Below are 23,619 nucleotides of genomic sequence, written 5' to 3' on the forward strand. Positions count from 1 at the left end.
GGTGAACAATTTGAAAACTCAAGTGTGTTATGTAATTTAATACCTATAAGAACAGTGCAGCTGAAATATTAATGTAAAATTTTCCTCTAAGTGCCAAAATTTTAACCAGTGGAAAGAGCTGATTGCCACGTGCTTCTGAGGAAAAAAGGTCAGAGTTCTCCGAGATACACTGTTCATTGAAGTCTATTCCAAAGGCCCCAGCCCACCCTAAACCACTTTTTTTTCTAAATCCTTTTGTGTTTTCTCTTTGTTATCAATTTACACCTTCATAGAATAAAGGAGTTTCAGAGTAAGAAAGAATCTTAGAATCAATTGACTTCAATCAACTCTCACTTTACCAATGAGTTTGCTTGGGGCTCCCTGCCCTAAATTTTTTTTTTTTAATCTTAAAAAGTATTTATTGAGATCTCTCTGTAAGTGAATCAAGTGGGTGTAAAGTGGCATAAACACAGCATTGAAAATCAGCTAAACCCCATTATAAAAATAAATTACAAAAAAACAAGGACAGTGAAAGAGAGAGAAATTCTAACAAAATTCATTCAGGGGCTGTGATGCAACCTGGATTGACCACATCTAGACCCACAGCTGGATGAGACATAAGGCTGGACACTCTTGGGACTGAGAGGATTGGTGAGGTTGGGTGAGGAAATGCAGACTTAAAGTAATACTGCGTGGTTACCCATTCCATGGGTCCCAAATCTCCAGGTTCAGGGGAATCTTCCTAGAGCTAAAACATGCATGGGAAACCCAGAGGATGGTACACCGTGTGATTGGAAAGGTTTCTAAAACGCACCTCATCTATTCATCTCCTGGTGATTCACTGCTGCCTAAGTTTTAATTCTATTCTCTACTGTGGGCATCCTGGATTCGCACAAACCTCCCTCTCACTAGGCTCCAACCCATCCGTCCCACCCCTCCCTTCCTAATCCGTCACTCTCTATCCTGCACCCACCCCTCTCTGTGGGCCATTTCATCCAAGGGAAAGCCTGTTTTCATGTCATTGGCCCATTCTCCTTATTACATACAATTTTAAAGTTGTAAATAATTTTTCTTCAAATTTTGCAAACTACGTTTATATTTGACCAGATAAAATATTTTTGATATTAAGGCAACGATCTAAACGATCTAAAATCCTTTTTTCAAATGATACAGATGAACTTCTAGAAATAGACCCACAGACATAAAAAACAAACTTATGGGGCTTCCCTGGTGGTGCAGTGGTTAAGAATTCGCCTGTCAATGCAGGGGACACGGGTTCGAGCCCTGGTCAGGGAAATAAGATCCCGAATGCCAATCAGCGAGGCCAAAAAAAAAAAAAAAAAAAGAATGCTGGGGAATCAGAAAAATAAAATTGTGAAAAAACTGCTAGTTTAGCTTTGAGTCAAACAGCACAAATAACGAGTAATTTTGGTCATAATCAAGAGGAAGAGAAAGTTGTGAGTTTAACAAAGGGAGAAACAGACTGCTCCAACTGTAAAACTTAACTGACACAATGCGAGAGAGAGGGAGGGGGCTTCTCTGCGCTGAGCTGGATGAGTCTCTAGTCACACGTTTACACATTCACACACTAGGCAGCAGGACCATCATGAGGATCGGATTTGATGTTTTGCTTTCAAACTTAAATGCTAGATGTGCGTGACTCTAAGTAACTTTAAACAGAAAAGTTTTGAGATGACATTTCGCTACTCGCTGGAATAAACAACCTGTCCTTGACCTGGGAACCCTCTAAACCATTGTAAATGGTTAAAGTCATGCAAAACTAAGTGCATTTCTGCTTTATGGACCATTGCTTAAGAATGCAATATTTTATCTAAATGAATAGGCGATGTCTAAGGTTCTTTCCAGTTTGAGGGTTTTATGGTCCGCCATATGTTTATTTTCAGGAAGCTTATCAGTGCTGTGTATGGGGACCCAGATAACAGAAGACGGTGAATGATGAGCTTCTTGGTTCAGAGAGAAGAAAAAAACAAAATGAAGCAAAAAAACAAGTTATGGGTTCAGAAAAGTATGAAATAGTAAGAGTAATGACAAAATAAAATGTATTCTTCTTTCAACCCATAGATTGTAGACCTTATATATGGCGGGGGGATGAGTGTTCAGGTTTGTATAAATGACATAATTCTTTCTCCAAGTAAAAAAATGAGCTGTCATAAATTGACCACTACCTATATGCTAGACAGACTTCTAAGTACCTTTACCTGAATTATCTCCTTTTGCCCTCACAAAACTATGATCTATTATAATATTCCATTTTTGCACATGAAAGAAATGGAAGCACAGAAAGGTGAAATCATTCCTGCAAAGTCACACAGGTAATAAGCACTGAACTTGGTGGCAAACTCAGGCAGCCTTACTCAAGAGCTCACAGCACTAATCACAGCAGAAAGTAAAGTGTTGAGCAGTTTCCTGCTGCTCCATGCGTGGCTCACTGGGAAGCATGGCCAGATGGTCTGCTGGTCAGCACTGATGTGAGTCCAGTTGGCTGAAAGAGATGCGGTTCAGAAAACTGACAATGATTTTGGCTTCCTGATCTAAGATGGAGGGAATAAATACCAAGTTTGATTCTGAAAGCTTTGAGCGGCAGAAGTAGGGGAAGTCAGAAGCAGCCAGAAGCGTGTCCCTGTTCTTTCCAAAGCCTACCTCCATCTCTGCTCCCATGGGTGGCATTATGTGATATTTGGAATTTCTCACTGTGGGTAAGGTGGCTTTCATTACTGAGATAGCTACCTTTTTTAGTTAAGACCTGAGTAATGAGGTCAGTCTACTTAAGAGAGCTTCTTGTATCCACAGATTTTTACCAAATGGTTTATCTCTAATAGCAAGAGGCAAAGTCTACACTGGCCAACAAGTATCAGATGGAAAGTTTCTGTGTAAGCAGATTGTGTTGAACTTTTCCCACATTTTTTTTTTTTGGCAGGGTGAGGGGGTTAGATAATTCCATATCTTGAGGAATGAAGCAACAGTTTTCTGGATATTAAATATGAGAGTTTTGCTTTTTAAGAAAAAAAATCTAGAAGTTATATTTTCTCCACTTTGAAAGATCTATGGAATGAAGTCCTCCCTCTCCTTATATTAACGCAATGATCTAACTTTATGTATTCTCTGAAACACTGAAATATTTCTGTAGTCCCTATGTTTTCAAACTATGCATCTTTTCATTTCTACATTTGGTACAAAAATTACTGCTCCCATATAAATATGAATATACCTCTTGATATTGATTTCTACATCCCCAGAAATTTGGGCTGAATTTTAAAATGTGATGAATCATTTAAAAAATATAAAGAAATAATGATAATCCTGAAAATATAGGGAAAATTTAGTTTTCCTTCTGGAAAAAATTTGCACAATAATGAATCTTCCTCTTTAATTTTTGCTTGAAAGAAATCTAGACATTTTGAACATCCCAAGGGTAGGATTGCATTTTGTTAAAAGGTGACTTCAAGTAAGAGCCCAGGGAGAACATCAGGGAGCTACATTTTCCTACCTGGCAAAACAGGTGCCCAGTTAAAATCATGGCCCTTGCAAAACAAACCTTATTGCTTAACTGCTTCATTATCTGACTTCCTCTAAGTAAAGCCCATTATCTGTGTTGCCAATAATAGCACCTAGAAAAACACACATTCTGAAAGTGTGAGGAAACTCATCCTACCTTGAAATTCTCATTTAAGAGGATGTTACAGGCTGCTGAAGGACCAGCAATTGAAAAACAAAGGTGTGCCAAAACAAAAAAATCAGGTTTGAAGGCCTAAAAACAAAGATAATAGGAAAGAGACTAAACTTGTGCAGCCTGTTTGCTTTTGTCAGAACAAATGCTGGGAATGCACAAGAGAGTCAAGTCCAATGAAAAAAAGTGTGGGTGGGAGGATTATGGGTGGTTAATTTTCCATTTCTTTCCTATGATGAACATATGCTACTTTCATATTATGTTTTTAAAAAAAGCTTTTAAAAAATTACTTTTGTTTCTCCAACTACCATATCTGCATATGGCAACTGAGCATGCCAGCCCCATCCTCTGGTAGTCATGCAAAAAGATAATGGGTATGAAAATCTAGGCAATCTCACCAGATTTCAGGGTGAGCTAACCCTCAGTAATTCCCTACTTCAAAACAAAAGATTTTTAAATTTAACTTCTATTTCTATCAAGCAATCTTGACTAGTTACCTCCAATATTGAACTCTACTTAAACTGCGTATTGAGACTATACATTAGATTAAACAAGTAAAATACTCTCGGATGATGGCTGGCTTTGAATGGAAATAATCCATTCACTGAAATATATTTGCTGGAGGAAATGATGGAACCATTTTATCACAATTATTTCAGGAACTGGGAAAAGTTACTCTAATAAAATTCATACTATGACTAGAATATTGTCTTCATAAACAATCCATTTGCAGGCTTATAAATTTGCAGAAGGCTGTGGAGTGGCTTTAGCTTGTGTTTACATCTAACAGAATTGAAGGCATCTAGGAGAAGTTTTTGTTGGGGTGCTGATGTCCTGATGAAGAAAGGGCATGCTTCAGTGTAGAAACTACAGCAGAAACAATTGCATCCCTCAGATTCAAATTCTAAGAAAACTACTAATAGACTAGAAGAGTGTTTAACTTCAGAGTTCTACATCTTAAAGAACATTGATTCTATTCTAGACACATCATAGTCAAACTGATAAAAACCAAAGATTAAAAAAAAATTAAAGCAGCCAATGAAAGACAACATATTACATTCAGGGTAACAATAATTTAAATCATCACTGACTTCTCATCAGAAACTATAGAGAGAAGAAGACCATGGACCAGCATCTTTAAAGCGATAAAAGAAAAAAAAAAGTCATCAACTTAGAATTTTATATCTAGAAAAAAATATCCTTCAAGAATTAAATAAAAATATTTTCATGTATAAAGCCATATCATAAAGATAAAAGAAAACTGAGAGATGTCATTGCCAGAGAATCACTGCATTATAAGAAACACTAAAAGAAGTTTTTCCAGGCTAAAAGGAAATGATTTCTGAGGAAAATTGGATCTTCAAGAAGAAATGAAGAGCATCAGAAATAGTAAACCTCTCAGAAAATAAAAAGGATGGTTTTCCTTTAAATACATTATACCATTGGTTTAATTTCATATGTAGAAGTGATATATATTACAACCATAATGTAAAGCATGGGAGGAGTAGTGGGATAAATAGACCTATGCTGTTTGAACTTTTCTATAATGGTCTGTGAAAACTTAGTTATTAATTGTAATCCTTAGAGCCACCACTAAGCCAATAGATAAATTAATATTGAATTCTAAAACATACTCACATAATTCTAGAGAAGTCATAAAAGGAAGAACAACAAACGAAGAGAAGGGTCATGAGGAAAACAAATACCAAGATGGTATAGTTATATCTAACAATTACATTAAGTGTAATTTATCTAGACATTCCAAGCAAAAGCAGAGATTGTCAGATAGTCTTTAAAAGGAAAACCTAACTATATGAGGTCTATATGACAAGCACTTTAACTATAAGACAGAGTAGGTTGAAAGTAAATGGATAGAAAAAATATATCACATGAAGAGTAGGTGTCAGAAGGCTGGCTAGGTTATATAAATATCAGGAAAAAAAAAAAAGACTTCAAATGAAGACTTTTACCAGAGATAAAGAGGAACACAATTCATCAAGAACTTACAACAATTATAAGAGTGTATGTACTTAACATCAGAGCTTCAAAATATATAAAGTAAAAATTGTCTGAATTTTAGAAAGCAAAAGATAATTCTACCACCATAGGTGGGGATTTTAATACCCATGTCTCAGTCATTGACTGAACAACTACCTCTCCCCACCAAAGCACTAAACATAGACCTTAGTCTAAGAATTAATTATTGGAGAGGATCTTTATTAAGGGAGCTGCTACTACAGAAATGATACTATCTTTGTAACCCCATTGAAGATACAATAAAAATTGTTTTAAAGTTTTTAAGATGAGTAAATCCAGAGCATTCCTATTACTATTTCTGTACACGTTCTGCAGTAGTTTTTCTTGTAACATAATTTCTCCAGCTCCAAAAAGTATCTAAGCAGAATTTTCTGGATCTGACCTGTACAGATTCCCTTCTAATTCCATTCTCTTTGCATAACTTTAAGAATCATTTATTTATTTTTAAACATCTTTATTGGAGTATAATTGCTTTACAATGGTGTGTTAGTTTCTGCTGTATAACAAAGTGAATTAGCTATACATATACATATATCCCCATATCTCCTCCCTCTTGCGTCTTCCTAGAAATACAAATCAAAGCTACATTGAGGTATCACCTCACATCAGTCAGAATGGCCATCAACAAAAAATTTACAAGCAATAAATGCTGGAGAAGATATGGAGAAAAGGAAACTCTCTTGCACTGCTGGTGGGAATGTAAATTGATACAGCCACTATGGAGAACAGTATGGAAGTTCCTTAAAAAACTAAAAAAAAAATCATTTTTTAATTGTTATGTTTTGTTCTACATGGCTCCTTCACAGCATATGTGCTGTAGATCTTAAGAGTAGTATTAGCCGGTGGACAGCTTGTTTATTTTGAGGCTGTACTACTAATGGACCACAATGATGGCATAAATAGGCCAATTCACTTTCATGTTTCTTCATCTTTCTTCAAAGGACATAAAACAAGACAGAACAATTTTTTTGACAGATGAAATTGATAATAAGTTTACTGTAAGCCTGGTCTTTGAAAAAAAGGCAGCAGAGTGTTTTTCCCTCTCCAACCCCTCCTGCTTCTGCTGATAGGCAGAGTCTCTGACTCTCTTTTATAAAGAAAAGATTAAAGCACCAATTTAGCTCATGCTGCTTCTCAGAGGAGAGCTGCTTCTTCCTAGGAAGAGTGATACAGAACTGAGCACGCAGGTTCTCCATCCCCCTCCCAGTCCTGACATTCTCTGCTCATGAGCTTTGGATGTCAGCTACCCTCTTTCAGCATCTGATCTCATCTCTCACGTGTGCCCCTCTATTTCATAGGGTTGGCCCAAACACTAAATTAGGTTTTTGTGAACACACTGAGATCTATACAAATATACAAACCGTGAGACCTAATACAAATATTAGGTATCACCACAATTCTCCACTTAATTAGACCCTATTTAATTAGAGAAGGTGAAAGCTTTAGAATCACCCTCTTAATTATTTTGTTTCTTTTACTGAACCTTCTCTTCTCAGTTCTAGTGTCTTTACTTGGTGTCATTAGGCCTCATGGTTCAATGTGTTTGTGGAAAAGGATGAAAAGATGTTATGTCTTCAGTTTCCTATAAAAACATACCTACCCTTGGTCTGAGTGTAATTTTTAATTACACACCTGAAGCATATTCTCCGATCTCAGAAAGTAGTATTCCTCTGATTCTGATTAGATTTATACTTCGGGATTGATAGTGCAAGTCATACCTGCCCTCCACTGAGTATTTGGAATATGACTCACCTTAGGGTTTTTAATCCCTTCCTTCCCTTGGAAGAGACTCTTGGATCAGTATATTTGCCCATCTTATCTTATTTCTCTGTCCTCCACTCCAGGAAATAGACTCATAGGTTTGTTCCCCCAACACTTGAATGTATTTCACAATTCATCAAGCTGTACTTAATGGTATACATGCTTTAGAAATTGAAAAAGAAGATAAAATAAAGGGACTTATAAAAAAGTAGTTGTGAAGTACATTCAAGTGTTGGACTATGTATAAAGAAACAAACATGCAGAACCAAAAATGTCCCCTAAACCTTGCCTTTGTGTGGGGTTTTACCGCCGCATGCTTTCTATATATCACAAGGCCAAAATGTATTTTTCCAATAATACCTGAGTCATCATTAGTCCAGAAGGTTCTTGGGTCAGTCTTGGACAGGATGTTGGCATGATTACATGGCTCTTTCACCTTGAAAACAAAAGGAGAAAAGAAATGATGTGAAAAAAATGGCTTCATTGTTTCAGTTGTTTCAGGCCTACAGTTCTACAGAAAAGATTCCAAGGCTGAAACTAGAACATAAAGTGCATCTGTGACCTGATTAAGCTGATCAACCATGCCTGCTTTGTACAGGACCATGCTGGTTGTGTCACTGAAAGCCCCATATCCTGGGAAACCCTTCAGTCCTGGGCAAACTGGGATGGATGGTGACCCTACGCCTGATATGGTTTCACTGCCAGGGCTCATGGGGGCTGGAGTTCAGCCTCCTACTTTGCTCCCTCATTCTGTGCATTTTACATAACACAAACTGCACAGCTGGATGCAGAGGCCCTGCATGATTAGCAAGCATTTTCATGTAAGAATATCCATCACATAAAAAGCATTTTGGGGAATTCCCTGGTGGTCCAGTGGTTAGGAATCCACACTTCCACTGCAGGGGGCACGGGTTCCATCTCTGGTCAGGGAACTAAGTCAGGGAACTAAGATCCCACATGCTGTGTGGCGTGGGCAAAAAAATAAAAATAATAAAATAAAAAGCATTTTGGACTTCTACGTAGCCGAGATGGTACTTTTAGTATATATGCTTGGGAAAGCACATAAGAAAGAGCTACTTTTAATTCAGTTGCACTTTAAGATGAATTCTTCTTTTATAATTATAACAGAATCTTTCTTTTTAAATAGTAGCACATGCATATATGCAATATGTATTACTTAGTCAACCTAAAGACTCTGCCTGGTGCACATCACATCCAACTAATAGAATCCTTCAATAAATACCAGGGAACGGTAATGATCCTTTTTTTGTTGTTGTTGCAATTTTCTATAATTGTGATGTGTGACTTTCAAACATATATTCAATTGGGGAAATATAAATCTTAGTGTTCAAATGGATGTTCCATTTATATATATTTTGTAGTGTGATAATTTGATTACTGTGAAAATTCTCTAGTATTTTACTATTTAATGGGTAAATTCCTTCCATTGCAGCCATAGTCAAAGTACTCAAAATACTCAAAGTATTCCTTCCATTGCAGCAAGAATGTCACTAAGTACATTGTTTAGTTCTGTTGACATTTTCTTTCCATAGCAAATCTCTACTGAGGAAGGAAGCAGTGTGTCCACTTACAATCTGGCACAAGCTCTTTCTCTTGTCCTGAACTAATACCAAGGAACGTGTAGAAATCAAGATCTCAAAGGGTTCTTTGCACCCCTATGTTCATTGCAGTATGATTCACAATAGCCAAGAGGTAGAAACAACCTAAATGCTTATGGACAGATGAATGGATAAAGAAAATGTAGTATACACATACAATGAAATATTATTCTGACTTAGAAGGAAATCCTGTCATATGCAACCACATGAATGAAGCTTGAAGACATTACGCTAAGTGAAATAAGCCAGACACAGAAGAACAAATACTGCATGATACTACTTATAAGAGGCATCTAAATTAGTGAAACATGTAAAAGCAGAAAGTAGAGTGTTGGTTGGCAGGACCTGGGGGAAGGGGAAATGGGGAGTTGCCATACATTGAGTATAAAGTTGCAGTTATGTAAGTAGATTAAGTTCCAGAGATCTGCCTAGCAACATGTGCCTATAGTTAACATTACTGTATTGCACACAAACATTTGTTAAGAGGGTAGATTTCATATTGTGTTCTTACCTCCCTTCCCCCAACAAGAACATCTAGGAATAGATCATGATCCTATGTTTGTTAGTACATCAGATACACACATAAAATATTTCATACATAAATATGTAAGTGGTCTACATTTTATTAATGGATTTCCTGGTAATGTAGTTTGTTTTAATTGATAGGACCCATCATTTTAGGAGTCAAATTGTGATTAAAAAATCATTAAAATATACATCTCCAGGAGGAAAAAAAAAAAAAAAAAAGGTGTAGACCAGCCCCATTCTGTGGATACCATTTTTTTTTAACATCTTTATTGGGGTATAATTGCTTTACAATGGTGTGTTAGTTTCTGCTGTATAACAAAGTGAATCCGTTATACATATACATATGTTCCTGTATCTCTTCCCTCTTGCGTCTCCCTCCCTCTCACCCTCCCTATCCCTCTAGGTGGTCACAGACCACCTAGGTGATCTCCCTGTGCTATGTGGCTACTTCCCACTAGCTATCTATTTTACGTTTCGTAGTGTATATTTGTCCATGCCACTCTCTCACTTTGTCACAGCTTACCCTTCTCCCTCCCCATATCCTCAAGTCCATGCTCTAGTAGGTCTGTGTGTTTATTCCCATCTTACCTGTGGATACCATTTTGAGTGGCAAAGCAAAAACATCCCTCAAATTTCACTAAGCAGTGCCAGTCTAAATTCCTTCAAAGGAATTACCTCTTCCACCAAGTATTACTCCCTTTGTTAGAAAATTCTTTGCAAATTGAACAGAAGTTTGGATCCTTGAAACTTTCCTCACTGGTTCTAGCTCACTCCTGAGTTACATAGAAGAGATCTACTTTCTCTTTGATAAAATAATACCTAGAATATTAGAAAGTAGCTGTTATGTCTCACCTCAGTCTTCCATTCCCAGGTTAGCTGGCCCTCTTTCCTTCCACTGTTCCTCATGAAATGGTTTTAAGTCTCTTTATTGAGATCACTGTACCCCAGAAGACACCTTCTCTGGCCTGTGAGCTAATCACCTAGGAGCTTCCAGGTCAGGGCCAGATAATAGCCCCTGAAATAAGGAATCGGTTTTGAGGAACAACTCAGGAAGGACTACAAACATTATTTCCAGATGTGAGTAATTGAAATGTTTCTAAGAACCTATAAATCTAACAGAGTGAAAGTAAAAAAATTCATTGCTATTTATCCACACTTTTTTATTTGGAAAGTCCTAGTTGATTTTATAACTATGGACCCATTTGGGAAATTTGCCATGTACGAGCATTCTTCCTGCATTCAGCTCTAATAATCTTGTGTTTCTGTGATGTTTGTGTCAAATAAACATCATTCCTCCAAATCTCATTTACTTATGAATAATTCTTTTTCACTATTTGTTGGAAAAATCTTCTACATTGTTGAAGTTGTTCCTGTTAAATTCAGAGTCATCAAGAACGACTTCTTGGGGTTTCCCTGGTGACGCAGTGGTTGAGAGTCTGCCTGACGATGTAGAGGACACAGGTTCGTGCCCTGGTCCGGGAGGATCCCACATGCCATGGAGTGGCTGGGCCCGTGAGCCATGGCTGCTGGGCCTGTGCATCTGGAGCCTGTGCTCCACAACGGGAGAGGTCACAACAGTGAGAGGCCCATGTACCAAAAAAAAAAAAAAAAAAAAGACTTCTTGCTCATTGTGTTATTATCATGGAAGTATTATTATCATGCTGTTTTTTTTCATGATTCCCAAGCACCAAAATACCCACAGCAAGTTATCTATAGAGCTCATGGCGTATATTTTTAGCACAAGTTTATGCAAATTCATTCATAATTATATATACTGCAACTGTTTGTAAGCAATGCCCTAAAACTCACTCCCATAGTTTTAGGTACTTCACAGAAGTAAGAAAAGTCTATATCAGGTGTCAGTCCTGCGGAATCGTCACAAGACCCTTCACAAGTGGCTTCACAAGACCCTTCACAAGACCCTTCACGAAAGCCACAGTGGGATCTTTGGTTTTTTCCTTCTTTCCCATCTCAGGTTCCATGATGTTCAGAAGTAAGCAAGAACACTTTAGAGAAATGAAATTTTGCTTCTCAGATTGCTCTAGTAAGACTTTAGAAATGTCCCTTGGACACTATCACAGGATGTAAAACCGTCCTGCAAGCATTAATTTTGAATTCAGTTCTGTGTATCTGGGAGGAAGAAAAGCCTTCCTTGATTTTTTCTCTTGGATGGGTTTATTACATCCAAAATGTATTTATTAAGAATTTGTTTAAGATGCTACCCTGATGGAAACAACCTAAGTGTCCATCATCGGATGAATGGGTAAAGAAGATGTGGCACATATATACAATGGAATATTACTCAGCCATAAAAAGAAACGAAATTGAGCTATTTGTAATGAGGTGGATGGACCTAGAGCCTGTCATACAGAGTGAAGTAAGTCAGAAAGAGAAAGACAAATACTGTATGCTGACACATATATATGGAATTTAAGAAAAAAAAAATGTCATGAAGAACATAGGGGTAAGACAGGAATAAAGACACAGACCTACTAGAGAATGGACTTGAGGATATGGGGAGGGGGAAGGGGAAGCTGTGACAAAGTGAAAGAGCGGCATGGACATATATATACTACCAAACGTAAGGTAGATAGCTAGTGGGAAGCAGCCGCATAGCACAGGGAGATCAGCTCGGTGCTTTGTGACCGCCTGGAGGGGTGGGATAGGGAGGGTGGGAGGGAGACGCAAAAGGGAGGGGATATGGGAACATATGTATATGTATAACTGATTAAATTTGTTATAAAGCAAAAAAATAATAATAATAAAAGGCAAAAAAAAGGAAAAAAAAGATGCTACCCTGGTTTTTATACGGACACAAAGGAAACTTGATCATTTGGACTTTATATTCTTATTTGGGAACAGCACATAGACATCCACAAAGCCATAATGCAGCCTGATACGAAATACCTCCCAGGACTTCCCTGGTGGTGCAGTGGTTAAGAATCCGCCTGCCAATGCAGGGGACATAGGTTCGAGCCCCGGTCTGGGAAGATCCCACGTGCTGTGGAGCAACTAAGCCCGTATGCCACAACTATTGAGCCTGTGTGCCACAATTACTGAAGCCTACATGCCTAGAGCCCATGCTCCACAACAAGAGAAGCCACTGCAATGAGAAGTGCACCACAAGAAAGAGTAGCCCCTGCTCGTTGCAACTAGAGAAAGCCCGCACACAGCAACAAAGACCCAAAGAATAAATAAATTAATTAATTAAAATAAATTTTTAAAAAAGTACCTCCAAACCCAATATGAAGAAAGTGGTATGGTTATTAATTTTGGTCAGGGTTTAAAGGAAGAAGCAATAGTGTAGGCAAAGCTGTTAAGCAAGGCTTCACGGAAGAGGGAGGATTTGACAGGTTTTCAAAATACTGGCAGGACTTCCCTGGTGGTCCAGTAGTTAAGACTCTGTGCTTCCACTGCAATGGGCATGATTTCCATCCCTGGTCAGGGAACTAAGGTCCCTTATGCTGCGCGGTGCACGGCCAAAGAAAAAAAAATACTGGCAACAGTTGGATTGGTGAGCAGCCAGTAGAAAAGTATCCAAAGTGGGCACCACAATACAAATAAAGGTGTGGGAGCAAAACCTAACAAGGTGTATTTAAGCAACTGTTGGTTGAACAATTTCGTGGGAGTAGAAGGCTCCTGGGAGAAATGATTGGAAGCTAGGTGGAAGCCAGATAGTAGATGGCTTTGAAAGCCAATGAGTGCTTCACTCTGAGGAAATTCAAGAGCCCTGGCAGTTTGTGTGAGAGGCCAGAGTCAGAAAAGACCCAAAGTGAGGAGATTAGGAGGCTGCTGTACCATCAGAAGGTAGTGGATGAGAGCAGGATGAGCATGGGGACTGTGAATATGGGCAGGAAGGGATGGAAGTGAGGGCAGCTGGAATGATTTGGGAAGACTTGATAAATGGCTGAACATGAGGGAAGATGGAGGAGTCCAACATATTTCAGAACTTTGGAACTTGGTGTGTGGTCCCAGCAGTCCACAGTCGCTGACAGCTAAAGGGACGATTCTGTATTGTGTTTAACCTAGCATGGCGGGCTTTCCAAGCACATGTGGTCCCCTGTTCATGTGCTAGGTCTTCAGTCCTCCTAGGAGCACTTGCTCATCTCTAACCTGCTCAGACCAGATCCCCTTTGGGTGCCTAGCGGTGAGGTTTCACTTACATAGGCATGTGCAGGTAGGTTTCTCTGGCCTCCACCTTCGGGCTATAATCTTCCACCGCACACAGGGCAGGATGAGAATCCACTCACACTATTTCACTAGAGCAAACATCCCACAGTCTGCGGATCTAGTAACATTAACCTCCACCCTCATGAAGATGACAGTTTGGACAAGGACAGCAGAAGTCTGATCAACAGCTTAGTCGAGGAATCCCATCAGAGATCACAAGTCTTATCATGCAGGTCTCCACAAGCCAGTGACTCATCCTCATTCAGTTGCTTAAGGATAATTACATCCATATAACATGGAGCATAGGGGCTATTCTTTGCCCCTGAAGATACTGTGATGCTAAGCGACTAGATAACTGTTCTTCCTTTTGTGGCTTTAATTCACTTGTGTCCTTACTGGGATTTTATATTTTTCAGTTTAGCCCTTGTGACTGTGAATTGCTAAAGGCAATTAACCACCCCACCCATTTTGCTTATTTATGTCTCCTGCCTGGCCCAGCAAGTGTTTCAGTTTCATAAAGTCAAGATATCCAGGTTAAACCTCTATTAAATTAGATGTTTTCTATATTCTACACCAGTGGTAGAGTTCAGAGGATCAGCGACTTGGGGGGCTGGAAGACACTGTTTCTCTCCTTGCTGCTTACTTTATGGATGAGGAAACTGAGGACTAGAGAGTAATGTAGCTTAAGTTAGTGATTTTAGAGTCCAAGTCTCCACTGTTACATTTCAGGATGTCAGTTGAGAGCTGATATTGGTTTCTTAAAACTTGGGGGGCTTCCCTGGTGGCGCAGTGGTTGAGAGTCCGCCTGCCGATTCAGGGGACACGGGTTCGTGCCCCGGTCTGAGAAGATCCCACATGCCGCGGAGCGGCTAGGCCTGTGAGCCATGGCTGCTGAGCCTGCGCGTCCGGAGCCTGTGCTCCGCAATGGGAGAGGCCACAACAGTGAGAGGCCCACATACCGCAAAAAAAAAAAAAAAAAAAAAAAAAAAAAAAATTGGGTTTATCCTCAATTTTGAAAGTAATTTAATTATACATTTCATTTAGTAAATATTAGTGGATAACCTATGGTATAGTAGGTACAGTACTAGGAGCCACATGCTTAGATGGGAAGCAGATGGATGTGTCCCTGACCTCATGGAACTTATTTTCTAACGCTGGTGATTGAGATGAGCATGATAGAGGCAACAAATAGGGTAACATGAGTAGGGAGTGGGGCAATATATGGTCCTTTTAGATGCTTTAAAGTAGTCCACCTTCTTACAGATTTTAATAATATTGCCAGAATCAACAATACACATCTGCATTTGTAAGTTAAAACACAAAGCAAAGCAGGAACATGGAGCTGGTTTGACTGGAATCCAGGTCAAACCTTTATAAATTCTATACCAAAGCATATAATTAAATTCTTAAGTAAAAATTATTTGGGGTCATGGAGTTTGTAGATTGTGCCTGGCTCAGAATAGGCAATCAATGCATGTTTACTGACTATGTCATTGATTTGGTAGGACTCAAAATATGTTAAAGTGGCCAAAGTGAATATATCATAGAATCATAGTATTTTGTGGCTAGAACAGATTTAACAAATGACTTAGTTCAGCTCCTTATTTAATGGATGGGAAAATGGATTCTGAAGGAGGAGGTAAAGTGACCTACAGAAGGAGATACAAAAGTTATTTATATTGTTTATAATACATCCACCATGGTTAAGAGAAACTTCCTTGCATTTATTGTTTATTTTAGATAAAAGTTGATAGAAATAATAAGATATAGCTGTTTAGAGCATAGGCTTTGGAGTCAGACAGACCTGGAATAAAATATGGCAGCCCCACACTTGACTTGCATGTGACCCTGGGCAAGTTACATAATCTCTCTTAGGCTCAGTTTTCTTACTGGAAAAATTGGCAAAGTTACAGTTAGATTTAAGGTTAGATTTAGCTTCTTCTAGGGTTCAGTCATAGGTAGGAGTTATTATTATCCATGATTATATAGCCAAACATGTTAACAGGAGTATCATGACTTAGAATGGAGGCTGGAAGAGAGAATCTTTTGGTAGAAAAAGTTTACTGTGTTAACTGAATTATCTATGTGCAAACAATATCGGCAAAAGTAAAAAGACTTCTTCCTAGGCATTGTGCTTGCTGAGCACTCAGACTGGAACTTTCTTTGCTTGGACATCTGCATAACTTTCATCTCCTTCAGATATCTATCTGCTCACACGTCAGCTCCTCAGGGAAGCCTTTCCCAACACCCTGTTTAAAATGGAAACTTCTTTCCCCTTCCTGCTTTATATTTCTCTACGGCACTTAACACCATCTCATATATAATTTTGTTCTTCATTTTTTTCAATGGTCTCTTGTAAATTTCATGAGTCCTAAAGGGGTGCTTGGCACATAGTAGGCATTCAACAAACACTTGCTGAATGATTGAATTATTAATCTCTAAACAATTAAAAATGAAGACTATAAATCCCACTCAACTTAAGCTATTTGAGTGAAAAGGATAGTCATTATGTCAAAATGCAGTGGCTTAAAACATGTGTCTTTATTTCCTCTAGTGTTTTAACCCTTCTAAGTTCCTGGTGTTGGGGGCCTGAAGTGATTTAGAGTGGGGTCAGCTCAGAGTAGCTGATGCTCCTGTAAATAATTTGGAGTGAAAGAAACTTCTCCCCAGCCCAGCAGTAAGGCTGGGACCTGACCTGATATTTAGCTCCTGACATTATCATTCAAACCATTTTTTTTCTTTGCATAAAGATGTAGAAAATTGTTTCAGCTATACTCTGCTACTAAGTATATTTATTGGAAAAATTATTAATGATTGGCTTTTCATTTATCAGGTTATTGTCTGACTAACACACCGTGTAGCTGGGAAAAGATAATCTTCAAAACTCTTTGCATAGATTCAGACTTCATTCAATAAATCATTTGGATTTGTCCATGACTGATCCATGTCTAGTCCATGATTAGATTTTTCTTTCCTCCATCTAAGACACATTGCTTTCCAGTGGTTTTCAATCATGACTACACACTACAATGAGGAACTTAAAAAATACATACCAGTGTCAGGGCCCAACGCAAGAAGAGAAGAGACTGGGGAGTCAGTATATTTTTAAGCTCCCCAGGAATCTCTAACATACTTAAACCAACTTCTGCCACACAGAAGTAACAGGGATTAAGTGGTTTTTATCTACCACGTACAGGGAAGAGACTAAATATGGCTATTTCAGGGTCACTGTACTGTCTAAAGGTAATATAAAGAATGATTCCCAGGCCTGAGTTAAATGATGAACAAACATCCACTCCTAGGCTTTCTGGGCAAAAGAGAAATGTTTTGAATCTCTCATTGCAAATGACAGTATATTTCTTAGTATTTTTCTGCCTGAGCTTACCTCCAAAAACGTATTTGACAGGAGGAGAGAAAAAAGTAGAAATCTGGATCTAGATTTTGTGTGAGGTTCTAGGAGAAATATTTCCACTGCTTACCTATACAGAAGCTATGTTAGATTCAAGGCCAATACGATTATAATTTGCTCTGTGCTATAATTCTTAATGTTTAATTTTATTTTAATAAAAAAGGCTGATATTCAATTTTCCAGTAACACTTTAACCATAGAGTCTAAATTGTCCAATGCCATTGCCAACAAATGCATGGTTTATTTTTCCCTTTGTGAATGGAACTAGACATCTCCATTTAAGTACCTGCTGTTTTTCTCATGCAGTAAGCTAACTGTACAGTATTTAATGGTCTACAGGTCTAAAAATATTTCTTATATGCCTTGGCTTGCACAGAGTGCTTCTGCAAAAACAGTTAATAATCTGCCCATCCCAAGAGTCCAGAATGTTGAGTTAATTTTTTACAGAGGTTCCCAGATGTGCTGGAAGAGTCACTCATAGCAAATCCGGCCAACATTTTTTTAGCTCTCATTTGACCTTTCTTGTATCTGATATGAAACATATGTTAAAAACAATACATGACAATTATGAAATGCATTTTTTACATAAGCAAAACCACTGTGCATACATCTTTTGTAAAGTTTTGAATGGCAGAGATTAAGGTTTTCATTGCGAAACTGTTTTAGCATTTAGCCAAGTTAATCATACATCTTGACAGTGATTCTTTATCCAACATCTTTTTGGTATTCAGTGGGTAGGTCATTAGGCCCATGGGGAAATAAGTGGGGGAATGTCCAGGGAATGAAAAACATCTATATAACTTGTGGAGAAGTGGATAGTTTTACTAAGTAGTAAATTTCAACTGTAAGGGGTGCAGGTTCTGATCACAGCCAGATCACTCGAGCTCTTAACTTCTGGGAAGTAAGCAGAATAAGTGTGAGTCTGTGCGTGTTCCAAGAAGATCCTGCATGAGCTGTTTCCCTTTGCAGGTATTTTCCATATGCAGCTTTACTTTAACCTTTTCTTTCTTTTTATTTTATTTTTTGGCCGCGCCGTATGGCACGTGGGATCTTAATTCCCTGACCGGGGATCAAACCCGCACCCCCCTGCTTTGGAAGTGTGGAGTCTTAACCACTGGACCACCAGGGAAGCCCCTTGCCTTTTCTTTCTGTATATATTTTCTTTCCTATTTGTTTTTCAGTGAGTTCTAGGAAATCCTTACATGAATTTTGTATTTTATCATTCCTTATAGAGATCCTGTAATATATATGAAATACAATTGTGGATCCAGAGTTTGGCCAAGGATCAAATAGACATCCCAGATAGTTAAAGGCAAGAGACTACTATTGAGGAAGAAATGGTGCTACCCTTAGCTGTCTTAAAAAGCAAGTAAAGGTCACTGCAATCTGGTATTGAAGTTTTCCTAGACTTAGAATATCATGCATTTCAAGTCACACTATATTTTAGCATAATAATTACTAAAAATTTTTAATGGATGTTACAATGGGCCAGGCACATTAATTATCTCATTATTCAGTTTATCCTCAGAACAGCCTCTGGGTTGTCTCCTTTTGGGGGAAAAAGGAAGTATGGACAAGTTAACCTTTAAAATCTTATCCAGGGAGGTGACATCAGCCAAATGACAGAGTATGCCCCTCCAAGCTCCTGTAACCTGACAGAAACATCAAAAAGCAAGCAAAAATTGTCAACTAAATTTGTTAAAACTCTGGAAAACAGTCAAAGGTTTACAGTAACCAAGTGAAGGCAGAATAAAAGAGGGGAAGGGGAAAAATAAAAATTGTAAGAAAGCTTTGCAAAGTTCTTAGTTATCTGTACCCCACTCCCTCCCCCCTCCCCAGCTTAGTGACAATCTTGAAGAGCCAGCCCTCTGCCCATCCCCCCAACCTGCATTCTTAGTTCCTGGTCCCAGAGGGTGTGTCCCTGAGTGTATGTCCCTTTGAGTCTATCTGTGAGCTATCTAAGGACTGAAGCAAGGAGATCATCTCTCACCCAGGCCAGAAAAGCAGCGGGCACTGCTGGAAAACCTTGTAAGGAGATAAATAACCTGCAGCCTTCTAGGGCAAAAGACTACAATTAAACCCAAAGAGGAAACACATTATGTTCTATATGCTTCACATTAACTAACTCACTTTATGCTCATAGCGTCCCTATGAGAAAGGTACTATGATCATTATCCCCATTTTACAGACGAGGAAACTGAGGTACCTTGGCAAAAGAAAATGCAGCTAGCAAGCCCAGGCTTTTTTTTTTTTTTTTTTTTGCGGTACGCGGGCCTCTCACTGTTGTGGCCTCTCCCATTGCGGAGCACTGGCTCCAGACGCGCAAGCTCAGCGGCCATGGCTCACGGGCCTAGCCACTCCGCGGCATGTGGGATCTTCCCGGACCGGGGCACAAACCCGTGTGCCTTGCATCAGCAGGTGGACTCTCAACCACTGAGCCACCAGGGAAGCCCCAAACCCAGACTTTTAATCTCTATACCACACTGCCTCCAAATACATACATACTTGAAGTCAAATGACTTAGATTATAACTATTGTACATGAGTATATTAATAAAATCTTATTTGAAATTTATTCTTTGGAATGTTAGGGCATATATCTGCCTTTTAAACCTATTTGAAAGAGAAGAATAAATGGAATTTATTCTCAATAACATCAGTGTTCACTTTCTTCAAAGATGGTGTAAAATATATTACTATTTAAACTATTAGTTTGTTGTGGGGAAATAAAGATGATTAAATAGGATACCTTTTCACAAAGTAATGCTAAAAAATTAATTAAGGACAATTCTCTATTTCCAGGAAATAGAAGTTCAAAAAAGGAAAAGAGAGGAAGAAAAAAAAAAAGGCACAAAAAGTATACTTCCTGAATAAAACAAAGTTTTTCTATTGCTTATAACTTATAATTTAAATCTTCCCTGACTAGAAACTCTGTAGAAAAAGGACTCTGTTCTGAATTATTCACCAGTCAATTTCCAGTGCCTTAACATAGTAGCATACTAGCTAGCATCAACCTCAGTAGTCAATCAATAGATACTTGGTATATAAATGAAAGGTAAACCATAGTTTTACTTTTATACATATCTTACTACTCAATTCTGCTCAAAACAGAAGTGTGTCCTAGGCAAACAGATATAGATGATTGCTTTTGTTACTTTGTTTTCTATGTATCCCAAGGTCTCCCATGGGGAGTTCCAAATACTCTTTACAAAGAGAATGAAAATTCAGGTCTTGTACTTGCTGTGGTTGGTTGCTACAAATCACTGGGGTCACACAAGAGAGATACTGGGGGGTAGATTTATGGCAAGGCTTTGTCTCACGTATACTGTGCTTGTTAGTTACTTCAACTTGGTTCCCAAACCTCCCTTACTCTTTCCATTGAGTATTTTAACCCAAGAAGAGTAAACCTGTAGCATTCAAGTGCATAAAGGAAAATGAATCTGAACAGTCTATTACATCAGCATCTGCTAACGTCACTCCATCCTGTTACATTTGCTCTATAACCACAAAAATACCAATTCCATTTATACTGGTCAAATATGCTTAGTTTTTTAAAGGAGATAGAAGAATATCTTTTCTGAGCATTCATGGAAGTAATCCATTTCTTCACTAAATTTATTATTAAGTGGAAAGGTTATTCCTGATTATCTGTCCCCAATAGCAAACCCCAGTAATCACCACCAATAGTTTCTCATGGGTCTTCCAGAAAAGGCCCACGCACATAGACACATATATATATATGCAGTGATTTCCTCTGTGTGTGTGTGTGTGTACGTGCATGCTTACACACATACATCTTGAACTTTGCTCTCTGTAGAGAAGAGAAAGAATGGGCCTCAGGGTCAGAAATGGGTAAATCAGGTAAAAAGAAAAGGAAAAGTCTTGATTAGAGTCTTTGTAATTTCTTTCCTGAACTCAACACTTCTTTTACCAATACCTTGTTCCCCAATTTAAGCCACTAAAACGTCTGTATGCAAAAAGGTATTTAGTTCAGGGCATAAGAGTTTGATGTGATAATTAACAGGATCTGAGCTGCTGAATAAGGCTGGAGGAAAGCAGTTCAGAACACAACAGTTTATGTAACTCTCCTCGAGATGGGTTATACTTTAGCCTTCGATGTTATGGAGAATCTGCCTCAAGGATTTTATTTAGGTAGGTTATAACTGAAGACCATGCACTGGTTTACACTCCTCAAATAATTCAAGCTACTCATTGGAAACCTTAGTGGAAAATGCCTGCTCATATATTTTCAATAATACGTATTTGACTCTTCCCCATATAAAAAGACAAGGTTAGCAATGATGGTATTTGGTTAGAATATTCATGTTTGAAAAGAAAATTATATTCATAATAATATACAGAACTAATTTATTTGGTAATATTCAATGCTGACAAGGGTTTAGGAAACCTGGTATTCTCATAGGTTGTTCATTGTATTTTAATTTTCAAAACATTTCTGAAAGCTACTGTGATGTATTTTAAGACCTTAAAGATTCTCAATACTTTTAGGGCTTGCCTAGTGGTGCAGTGGTTAAGAATACGCCTGCCAGTGTGGGGGACACGGTTTCCAGCCCTAGTCCGGGAAGATCCCACAGGCTGCAGGACAACTAACCCCATGCACCACAACTACTGAAGTCCTCGCACCTAGAGCCCGCGTTCCGCAACAAGAGAAGCCACCGCAGTGAGAAGCTCGCGCACTGCAATGAAGACCCAACGCAGCCAAAAATAACACTGGAAGCAACCTAACATTTAATGGGGAAATGATTGAGTAAAGAAAGATAGCCACTGTTCACATGGTGCCTCTGAAATGTTTTTGTTGGTATAGAGAAATGTTACCCATATTATGTTAAATAAAAGAAATCACAACATAAAATTGTATTTCAATTGTGTACAGAAAGACAAACAAGTCAATGCATGAAGCAATGTTTGTTATTTTACTGTAGTGGGATTATGGATGCTTTTTTTTTGTTTCTTATTTCTTTGCTTTTTAGTAATATTTTATATTATCTTCATAATTTAAAAATTATGTAACATCTATGTCTATAATTCTATCTATCTATCTATCTGTCTATCTATCATCTGTCTATCTATCTTAATGCAAACAGAACTGCTTTGTCCATGTCTAGGAAATGGAGTATAGGAATGAATGTCCTAATGATTGGAGAAAGCCCTGATATAAAGTGTTACTATAAAAACAACAAACGAAATTATATTCATTTTGAGCTATAATCTCATGCTTCCTTCAGCACAGAATTATTGATGAACGTGAATGCATGTGTACCCTACCTCCAATCTTCTCTTATAGTTTGGTGTTCTCAAGTTTCTTCTGGACTTATGCAAAGATAAGGCCCTCTAGCACCAATCCATGACAGGTTCATTTTGTGTCATCGGGAAAAGGGAGACGGAGTATCAAAGTTCCCCTGTGAAGATTTTCCTTTAAGTTCTAGGGCCTCAATCATTATTTCCAATGTCTACTTTCCCCATGGACCTGGTTCTCACCCAAGGTGAATGAAAATCCACATGCCAGGTCAGCACTTTATTGAACTTCCCAAAGAACCATACTGAATATGCCAGTGCCAGTCAAGGTTACCATTTCTGAAGGTCTGAAACTTCAGAGGGATTAATGAAATTAATGAACTACAATCTGCACACTTGCATCTACTGTAATCATTTTCAGCTTGATTTCCAAAAAAGGAAAACAATAAACCTGATATTTAAATAAAATTCATGCAGAAATAGCTCAAAACATTCTTAAAGGCTCTAAATTTGTTCATAATCACACTGACGCCAAACTAAATTGGCCTAGTACTAGTATTATGCAGCTAGTTTCTGATTTTTTGGGGGGGAGTCAGAAACTTGCTGGAAAAACATAGAACTGGAAAATTCATCCAAGATAAAATAGAGGAAAAAATATTAGAAATAAAAATTAAATAGAGAAACTGTAAAGCTATTTTAACTGTAGTTATAATTTCTATGGATGATTCTTGGAGAAACTTTATGTATGTTATCAGTGTTGCATTGAAACACCTACTCTATATAGACACACTTATTTAAACCAATCAGTTGCATTAAAAAAAATCTAAATCTAGATTCAAAAAATTGTTTTTTATAATAAAACATTTAAAAAGACCAATATAAAAATAAATATATGTAGAATGAGAGTATGATATGAAAGAGGTGTTAGATGATCTCAACTTATTATTGCTCTGAAAGGTGAATTCCTGGAGTCCATGTATGGAGTCTTGATTGGAGAATTTGGAAATTGTTTAAAAAATAACCAGGAAAGTGACAAAATGATTCAAGTGTTGGAAAATAAGACCAGGAAGAAGAGTAAACAGGACAGTTGTTCATTTTCTTGAAGAGAAGTCCAGATGGCAATTGAATACATTCTTTGAGTATATGAAGAGCATTTTATAAAGAGGTGGTGGG

At 38.0% G+C, this 23,619-nt stretch overlaps 1 protein-coding gene across 1 annotated transcript in view; it reads right to left on the minus strand.

Annotated features, from left to right (window-relative positions):
- SGK1 (serum/glucocorticoid regulated kinase 1) overlaps positions 1-23,619 on the minus strand; it is a gene marked incomplete at both ends in the record, with an annotated part of 106,585 nt that overhangs the window by 19,562 nt on the left and 63,404 nt on the right. Inside the window, one exon of the mRNA XM_079716158.1 lies at positions 7,826-7,901. Coding sequence (XP_079572284.1) covers positions 7,826-7,901 — 76 coding nt within the window. The remainder of the gene's footprint in view (positions 1-7,825; positions 7,902-23,619) is intronic.

This window comes from Hyperoodon ampullatus (genome assembly GCF_949752795.1).
Source record: "Hyperoodon ampullatus genome assembly, chromosome: 12".
Lineage (NCBI taxonomy): Eukaryota > Metazoa > Chordata > Mammalia > Artiodactyla > Ziphiidae > Hyperoodon > Hyperoodon ampullatus.